The sequence below is a fragment of the Leguminivora glycinivorella genome, chromosome 1 (assembly GCF_023078275.1).
Source record: "Leguminivora glycinivorella isolate SPB_JAAS2020 chromosome 1, LegGlyc_1.1, whole genome shotgun sequence".
NCBI lineage: Eukaryota > Metazoa > Arthropoda > Insecta > Lepidoptera > Tortricidae > Leguminivora > Leguminivora glycinivorella.
The window spans coordinates 13,168,522-13,178,594 of record NC_062971.1 but is presented as its reverse complement, the minus strand read 5'-3'; the positions used below and the strand labels follow the sequence as shown (position 1 = coordinate 13,178,594).

Here is a 10,073-nt window from a genome sequence, read left to right as displayed (position 1 = left end):
CAGATTACATTAGTCACTAACTTACTATATTTTGATACTACTTACTGAATTCAACTAAGGCGAAACTACCACATTTTTTTAGTTTAATAGCTAGTGTGTTTCGCCATGTCTGTCTGTCTGTCTGTCTGTCCGTCCGTCCGTCCGTCCGTCCGTCCGTCCGTCCGTCCGTCCGTCCGTCCGTCCGTCCGTCCGTCCGTCCGTCCGTCCGTCCGTCCGTCCGTCCGTCCGTCCGTCCGTCCGTCCGCGGATAATCTCAGTGACTGACCGTTAGCACTAGAAAGCTGAAATTTGGTACCAATATGTATATCAATCACGCCGACAAAGTGCAAAAATAAAAAGTCGAAAAAAATATTTTGTTAGGGTACCCCCTAGCCCCCCCCCCCCCTACATGTAAAGTGGGGACTGATTTTTTTTTCATTTCAACCCCAACGTGTGATATATTGTTGGATAGGTATTTAAAAATGAATAAGGGTTTACAAAATCGTTTTTTGATACTATTTTCGGAAATAATCGCTTTTAAAGGAAAAAAAAGTGTGTGTCCCCCCTCTAACTTTTGAACCATATGTTTAAAAAATATGAAAAAAAATCACAAAAGTAGAAATTTATAAAGACTTTCTAGGAAAATTGTTCTCAACTTGATAGGTTTAGTAGTTTCTGAGAAAAATACGGAAAACTACGGAACCCTACACTGAGCGTGGCCCGACAGGCTCTTGGCCGGTTTTTTTGGTTTAGATACGAATCTCGTGAACAAATTACTTCCGTAATCTCCCCCATATTATAAAGCTTATTAAGATTGTTTATTTGCGATGATTTTCCTTAAATCATAATTTATTATCAAGACTTTTAACAAGTTAATTATGAGATTAGAGATAACTGGAATAAGGACGAAACTTACAATAACAAAACAAATATCTACATAATTGTTAATGCTTCTGTGGTAAAGAACTATCTTAAGAAATACAAAACTAATTAGCACGTAAGGTTCAACTGTAAGTGTTAATTTGATGCAATAAATTGAAATTGAAATTGAATTAAACTTGCGCTGTTACGAGTACAATTGTCTTTATTATACAAAAAAAAAGACAAATTAAATAAATACTGAATATAAATTTTATTTAGAAAAGTTATACTTACCTACATTTCAAATATACAGACTGACAAACAGACGCACCAGTGATCCTATAAGGGTTCCATTTTTCCTTTTTGAGGTACGGATCCCCAAAAATATATACCTACTCAAGCAGATATTTTATATTTAAAGAAGATTATTGTAGCTGATAAATGATGAAATTTGGAACAGACAATCTTTAGACCCTGAGACAGAACATAGGCTACTTTTTATTTCGAAAAAAAGGGATGAAGGGGTTGAAAAAGAGGTTGAAAGTTTGTATGGGATTTCTTAATTTTAAAAGATAAAACCATGAAACTTTATATTTTAGCACTTGATAAGAAATCATTAAACATCTTGATAAGGTCGATTGCGATTAACATTATTTTTACCTTTTTTTTTTGTGTGTCGTGCGGTGGGAAATAAACATTAACTAAAAGCGGGTATTTGTATTTGTCTACCCCGAACATTTATATAAATTAATATCGGGTAGTTTTGTGTTGTTTACATCTCCGGTGACATTTTGCTGGGACGTCAGTCTTCCGCGACCACGGCCAGTGCAACCTGGCCGAAACGTTGGGGAAAAAGGTAAAAATAATGTTAATTAATCGCGTTCGACCTGTATGTGACTTTAAATATGTTTTTTTTTTTTTTTTTTTTTTAGTTTATTCAGAAACCAAACAGTCACATAAACACATTACATATTGGCAATACAAAAATGTACTGCAAAAAGAGAAAAACAATAACAAAAGACCTGGAGGTTCATAATTGTAAACCAAATAATGTTCACTAAATGAATATAAGAAAACAACATAACGTAGCGTAATACAAGAAAAATTTTAAATTAAACTGCATACAACATAAACATAAACCTAAAGTAATTATGTTATTAAAACAACTTACGTTTAACAATAGTTTTTAGAATAGCCAACGAATTTTGGAAACAATCAACATCAAAAAGGTGTTTATTATAGTAGCTAGGAGCTCGTCTAAAAAAAGTATGTCTAGAATAGTTCTTGACACAAAAACTGATGTGAAACAGCGATCGAGGGCGCAAGGGCTGACGCGGACAACTAAAAGTAACTCGATTTAGCAGATTAGGGCAATTAATACTACCTTTAAGAAGTTTGAACAAAAACATGACATCTAAATAAATTCTACGGTCAGAAAGGGAAGGTACACCAAAATGTTTCGCTGACAAGGTGGAATTAGCAAAATAGTTTCCGGTTCTGTAACTCAAAGATTTTAGGAAAATTTTTTGTATCCTCTCTAAACGGTCAATATGTACTTGGTACTGCGGGGTCCAGACAACACTTCCGAATTCAAGGATACTCCTAACAAAAGAATAAAATAATAATTTATAAGTATTTGGCCGTTTGAAGGGTTGACCAACGCGAAGGATCATTCCTAACCTCTTATATGCACGTTTACACAGATTATCAATATGTTCATTATAATTAAGTTGCGAATCCATAGTGATACCTAAGTCTTTAACGGAAGATACTCGCGCAATGTGAGTGCCAGATAAATTATAATTGTAAAAGATAGGATTGTGCTTTCGATTAAAACTAATAACAAAGCATTTATTTGTATTCAAAAACAAATGATTACGATGACAGTACAAAACGAAATTGTCTAAATCTTTTTGCAATAAAAGGCAATCCGCCATTGCAACAATATATAAGTACCTATGTAGCTATAGGTAGGTATAGCAAGCTGTTTAAAAAATGATCATATAGTACACAGAAAATACATAATATAAATTTGATATAAATAATAGTGATTGGTGAGTCTGCCTAGGTATGTAAGTAAACCTAACTTATTGTTTTTTCTTTAATACTACACAGTGTTAAACAAGCATACGGATCACCAGATGACAAACAGTCACGTAGACCGTAGCATATGGACGCCTGCAACTCCAACTAAATTTTACAATATGAAATATGAAATCCTTACAAAATTTTAAGTTGTGATACTTGTGATAAAGAACAGAGTAGGTAATGTTCAATTCATTGTCTATTGTGTTATGAATGCAAGGCAGGGGTTACCATTAGGCCGGTCAGATTATGACCACAGTTCGCACGAGAGACAATGATATCATCACTAAAATGTTGGTAAATAACGAGAATCAAGTGGTGCATTGTTAATTCTATGGAAGATAGTGGCCTGTTACACACTTAACATATATTTTATAGCGAGGTATAGCTTAGGTACTTAATAACTACCTATGTACTTAATAAAGTTGAAGAAACCTACTTACTATAAGTATTCTCTAGAAAAAATAACTTAGGCTTAGATTAATAACAGTGTGTAATAAGTCTATGAATTAGGTACTGAAAGCGCTGAGTTGTAGACATTGGTAATCTTAATTAGATTTTTAAAAACCAAATTGACAAAAAATCTTAATGTTTGGGACTTGCTCACTTCACGAGTACTTAATTTCAGTTGAGAAAAACGACCTTGAGAAGAAAACCTACGAAAGCATTTTTGTTTAAGGTAAAACTTCCTAGCGTACTTCGCCTTTTGCTCCGTTAAATCCATGCTCCATACCTATTTTCATGATAGAGGTAAAATACCTAATACATAATAAGTACTGTAGCATTAACGAGTACTTATGAGACGTCTAGGTAGGAGTACTTTGGACCACATCTAACCTGCAAATATTTTTGCAGGCTATTGCCCGATAACTGCATTGACTACTTGTTGTTACTGTACAGTCACGGACTTTAATTGTTGATCCACTTCTAGCCCATTTTATACTGGACACGTCATAGCTTAACTATGAAATAACAAAATTATTGTGGCCTCTAAATGGCTGAACAATTAAAGTCCGTGAGTGTACCTAGTAAAAATCAATTTGATAATCATCTCAAACGAGGCATGAAAATAGTGGCATAGTACTGGTAACGCTAAACATAATAGTGTGCTTCCATCCTTACTAGCAAAGAGGTGCGCGCGATTCTCCGGCTCGACAATTGGCGGACAATGGGCCCGGCATTCAGCGCCGCACCGCCGCGTCGCCCGCATGCCCACGTCGCGCCGCCTGCTCCCACCGCGCTGGTTGCGCGGTCGCCGCTCGCCCCGGCCCGACGACGATGACGCCGCCCGCATCGGCACCTGGAGTCCGCGTCCCAACATGGACCGCCCTCGCTTATCACGCGTCCTCAGCTCGCCGCCTCTTCAAAACCAACCTCAAGATGAGGAAACACTCGAGAGGGCCTTTCCATCCATGGGACATTTGGAATATGTCTCTTATGGCTCCTCACCACCCGCAGAGAGCGCCCCTAATATGTATGACAGTTTTGAAGAGCCCCCGCTCGACCTAACTGCGCATATTTGTGCGGAGTCAATACGTCAGAGCGCACATGAACAAATGAGAGCCGTCGGCGGTCGACTAAGGCTGCTAGACGAATTGGAATCCGGGGTTATTACCGTTGAAACAGCGATCGATACATTTACTTCTTCGACCGAAGCAGAGAAGAATGTTTGCCTGTTTTGGACAGCGTTCCTGAAACTCTCACAACTTTTACCAATACTTGTGGAAGCGGGCGCGGACCCAATATATTGCGACGCGCTCGGCTTATCACCGCTGCATGTAGCAGCATTCAGCGGATCCACGGAATGTGCAAACTTTTTGCTTTCCCGTGGCGTGGACCCTAATTATATGCCACGATGCTTTGCGCCACTCCACTGTGCGGCGTTTGGAGATTCAGTGCAAGTGGCTAATTTACTAATCAGTCGAGGTGCCTCAGTCCATTCCGCGGTCAAGTACGTGAATTGTGAAGGTGGTTTACTTCATTGTGCAGTTCGAGCTAATTCAGTGGAATGTCTTAAACTGTTTATTTCACACGGCGTTGACGTAAATCTTATTGAGCCCGGCGGTACGAACGCCATTCATCTTGCCGCTGATCTGGGAATGCTTCAATGTCTTGCAATTTTACTGGATACACCCGGAGCAGATCCAAAAGTTAGGACGAGAGTTGGAGACAGGGAGTCAACAGCGTTACATCTAGCAGCTGACGGCGGATTCGTAGAATGCGTGGATCTCTTACTCTCTAAAGGAGCCGACGCTAGTTTGAAAAATCACAGAGGCTTCACGGCTTTACACCTCGCGGCTCGAGCAGCTAGTTTGGAATGTGTTGAATCACTTCTGAGACAAGGGAAAGCTGATCCAAATGCTAATGATTTCGATAACCGGACACCACTCCATGCCGCTATCGGAAAATGTGATTCGGCTTGTGATATCATTGAAACCTTGATTAGTTGGGGTGCAAACGTCAACAAGAAGGACGAGTATGGATTTACGCCGCTGCACCTCGCGGCACTCGACGGTCTCTCAGCTTGTGTCGAGACGCTCATTTATCACGGCGCTGACGTCACCACGAGGTCTAAAAAAGGAAACTCTGCTCTCAACGTAATAGCCCGCAAGACCCCAGCGTCACTAGCTATGATCACGCGGAAGCTAGATTGCGCTATCACTCTACACCATTCTCAGACTACCAATAGAGAAGTGGAGCTTGAACTTGATTTTCGTAGCATCTTACAACATTGCTACCCACGGGAAATCAGTTATCTTAATACGTTTGTAGACGAAGGACAGAAGGAGGTATTGCTACATCCGTTATGTTCAGCTTTCCTATACATCAAATGGGAAAAAATTCGCAAATACTACATAGCTAGATTATTTCTCAGTTTCATTTTCGTTCTATGTTTAACATTGTACGTCCTAACAGCGCTTGCGCATAACTGTTACAATGGTAGCAAAGACATGGAGGAAACTATACAAGAACAGGAATTGTGCCAGAAGCAATCTATTCTCGGAGATCTTTTGAGAAAAAATCCCTTCGTAATTGAAATGCAATGGTGGGTGTTAGCCGGGATTACAATATTCGAAATTTTTAGAAAAGTTTATGGCATAGCCGGTTACTCCACTGTCAAGCAATATCTGATGCAATCGGAGAATATAATAGAGTGGTTTGTGATCATAAGCGTATTTCTCATATCGTATATATATACAAACATAACGTACACATGGCAAAACCACATTGGTGCCTTTGCGGTGCTCGCCGGATGGACAAACTTGATGATGATGATTGGACAGCTGCCAGTTTTTGGTACTTACGTGGCAATGTACCAAAAAGTTCAAAAAGAATTTGCAAAATTACTAATGGCCTACTCATGCATTCTTGTCGGATTTACCATAAGCTTTTGTGTCATTTTCCCAGACTCATCTTCTTTCGCTAACCCATTCATGGGTTTTATTACCGTTTTGACGATGATGATTGGAGAGCTTAATTTAGATTTATTGCTAAACGAGCCGGATGGGAATGACCCTCCCTTGTTTTTAGAATTCTCGGCACAAATAACATATGTGCTATTTCTCCTGTTCGTCACCGTCGTACTCATGAACCTATTGGTGGGTATAGCGGTACATGATATTCAAGGTTTAAGGAAGACAGCGGGGCTCTCGAAGCTCGTCCGGCAAACAAAACTAATATCTTACATGGAATTGGCCTTGTTCAACGGTTATATGCCGAAGTGTCTGTTAAAAATACTCCACGCGTCAGCTCTCGTATCGCCACAGGCTTATAGAGTTGTACTAAGTGTAAAGCCATTAAATCCCAGCGAGAAACGGTTGCCGAGAGATATAATGATGGCAGCGTACGACATAGCAAAAATGAGAAAACAATATGGGCACACGATATCTTCAAATGGATCGACTACTGGAGCATATTCGTGTTTTAAAAGGTATGAGAATAACAATGATTCCAGTTACCGAGAATACGGGTATTCGTCAGGATATACCGGTTTGGGAAGTCTACAAGTGAAGCTTGATGAAACTTCCGAGAATGTTCGCCAGCTGACGCAGGAAGTTCGTGAGCTGAAGAATTTGATCAGTGCCCAGCAACTGGTCATCCAGCAAGCGCTTGCTGTTACGATTGACTCTCGTTGATGATATAATGGCGAACCGTTTAGTTTCAATGCCATCGTACACAAGTCAATAAACTATCGCATTGTTGTATTGTTATGTTACTCTCGTTATACGGGCTTGGACTTAATACTTAGAGGTGATATTTTTATTTTAAGACTAGTTTTAAGTATATACGATGCAATCGGTATCAAATGCATTGTGCCAAAGAAGTAGTTGCTAGTATCTTATTTTGGACAAATATTGCTGTTCGTATAATGTCTACTGAAGAAATAATATTTGTAACTACTTACATCTCCACGGTCTTGATGTTTTTGATGTCGATTGTAAAGAACACTGTGATTGTAGGTAGTGCACCGTAATAAAATTGTGACAATCATGACAATAAAATTTTTCACATTCTATTTTCCCTTTTCTTCTTTTGTCTTCATTTTTGCTGGTGTCACTGCCAGTATCCGAATTCTTTGACAAAGAGTATAGGTATCTATAGTCGGTCAAGCCATTTCCGTGAGCGATACGATACAGGTAAATTCTCCATACAAACGCTCTCGACTATTTCCTCCCTGGTTTTTGAAGATAGAGCAATGTTTTATTCAACACAGATTGTTATTATTTTTATCTGTGTCAGACCGTTTTGATTTTCTTGCTATTTTTATTTTAAAAGACGCTAGAGCCAATCAAAAATTTCTAAAAACGGCCTTTTTCAATATGGCTCAAAAAAAGGTGTGATACTCAAGATCGGTAACAATTAGCCAATAGTTATTTGTTATACAAGAGTGCAAAGTTGTATTTTAACGCCGAGTGTGGAATTGAAAAACGAGCAAGCGAAAGGATTCTATAGTTGAACCACGAGCGAAAGCGAGTGGTTCGAGAATAGAATCCTGAGCTGGCGAGTTTTCCAACACACGAGAAGTAAAATACATTTGCACTCGTGTGTAACACAAAACTTTTCCCCTCACTATAGCTAGGAAAAGTACAACGCAAAAAACGCGTTTATCACTGCTTCCAGTAGTTCCACAGATGGTAAAACATCTTCATCACTAGATTAACCCACTTTTATCAATTTTAAAGCAGAAAATATGCCTCTATTCAAGGTCAAATTACTTTATCCACTAGTGGATAAAATGCGTTTTTACCCGCTGGTATTAAAGGACAAAACACGTGTTTCCGAGCTAGTGAGGGGAAAAAAATCTAAACGGTCCGTCACAGATTATTTCATTGTTATTCAGATTCTCAAATTTCGTTCCGTTTAAATAAGTTTTGAAGGAGGAAACAGTCGAGAGCGGAACCTCGATTTTAAAGATTTTTCGCAATATCTTTTAACTAAGTTGTTCTTAATGGACATTTTTTTTCGATAAATCTAGTTAATAGCACTAGTATATTTAACTGAAATTCTCAAATTGAAAGGGGGACTCCTTTTTTAGCATTTTCGCTCCCGTATAGCGTCTTAATGAGGAAGCACACTGACATTTTATCCCGCCAGGCGGCGCCTGTGCAAGTGTCTAGGCATGTCACTGTCATTCATATGTGTGAGAGAGAGAAAACATATCATCTTCTCGCTCTCACGTATGGACTAATAGGCCACCCTATTAGTAATACGCCATCTGTCATAACCACAACTACTAAGAAGATACGTCATAACCTTTGAGTGTTGAGTGTGCCTCTTCATTGTGGCACAAATCAAAAAATGTTGACGCGACACATCGCTTAAATTTGATTATTACGCCTTTTTTGTTGACAAACTACATAGTTTGACAGACTGTAACGTCTGTAACACAGTCGACATCCATAATTATAAATGGGATAGTGTGTGTGTCTGTTTATTTGTCCGTCTTTCACGGCAAAACGGAGCGACGATTGACGTGATTTTTTAAGTGGAGAGAGTTGAAGGGATGATCGCGAGTGACATAGGCTCTTACTTTTTGTCTCTTTCTTTGTCGTTTGTAATTTAAAAACATGAAAGATTGCATTAAAATAAGCATCTTTTATAGAATGAAGTTGTTTGAAAAACCTACTTATTTAGGAGTTAGAGCAGTACGAAGTTGCGAATTTTCCCATAGTATTTACTAAGGCGCCAGAGACAGAAAATTTACGATGATTTTTTTTTACCAATATAACCTATGTTAATTATTGATAAATCATATAGAACACGTTTAAATAAGGATGTTTTGTTATATAATTTTTTTCTTTTCCATTAATATTTACTGAGATATTAGGGTTCTAAGATTAGTAAATGGCACTAGCACTTTAATAAAATTAACGCGTCTCTCGCAAACGGTCTAGGATACAAAATGACGACTTTTATATAGGTATAGGTTAGGTTCGTTAGGTATCTTCAAACGGCCGAAGGCCAAACTGCACAGAATAGGAGCCCCGCCTAAGCGGGGCTCCGTCGATATCGCTTTCTGTCTCTGGCGCCTTAGTAATGCTACGGGAAAATTTTGCAACTTTGCACCACTCTAACTCCTAAATTAGTAGGTTTTTAAAAAAACTTTAATTTATAAAAGATGCTTATTTTAATGCTTTCTCTCAAATAAGAACAAAAAACGTGAAAAAAGCCCCAGAATCGGGCCCCTTTTGCTATACTGTCTATACTACTGTAATGTTTGACGTTATCACGTTAAACTACCGTCCGTAAACCGACTTTACAGACAACCAATTTTTTTTGACGTGATAACGTCTAATAACTCGTTACTACGGGCAGCATGCACGAAAAAGATGACGTCATTGTCCCGTTTCGCAATATAGCTTTAGCGCCATCTATTGGCGCGCGTTGGAACTAAGCGGCTGATCGATGCGCTCGGTATGGTTATAGCGTGTGGCCTGAGTAAAGCACCACAGCTGGGACAGATGGCGCGCCCGTGTGTTGTTCTCGTTAAGCTGAGTTTGGACCAGCAAATTATTGCTGCAAGTTTTGAGACGCAACTATAGGTAAGAGTGAGTGGCAAATATCTGCATCTCTTTCTAGCATATACTTCTGTCTCAAAACTTGCAGCAATAACTTGCATGTCTAAACTCAGCTTTGCAAAATTAATT

At 38.8% G+C, this 10,073-nt stretch overlaps 1 protein-coding gene across 1 annotated transcript; it reads left to right on the top strand.

Moving 5' to 3' along the window:
* Positions 1–4,105: 4,105 nt before the first annotated feature.
* Positions 4,106–7,433, top strand: LOC125232770 (transient receptor potential channel pyrexia). The gene has a single exon (XM_048138553.1). The coding sequence runs from the start codon at positions 4,134–4,136 to the stop codon at positions 7,059–7,061; it is 2,928 nt and encodes a 975-aa protein (XP_047994510.1). The 5' UTR covers positions 4,106–4,133; the 3' UTR covers positions 7,062–7,433.
* Positions 7,434–10,073: the final 2,640 nt, after the last annotated feature.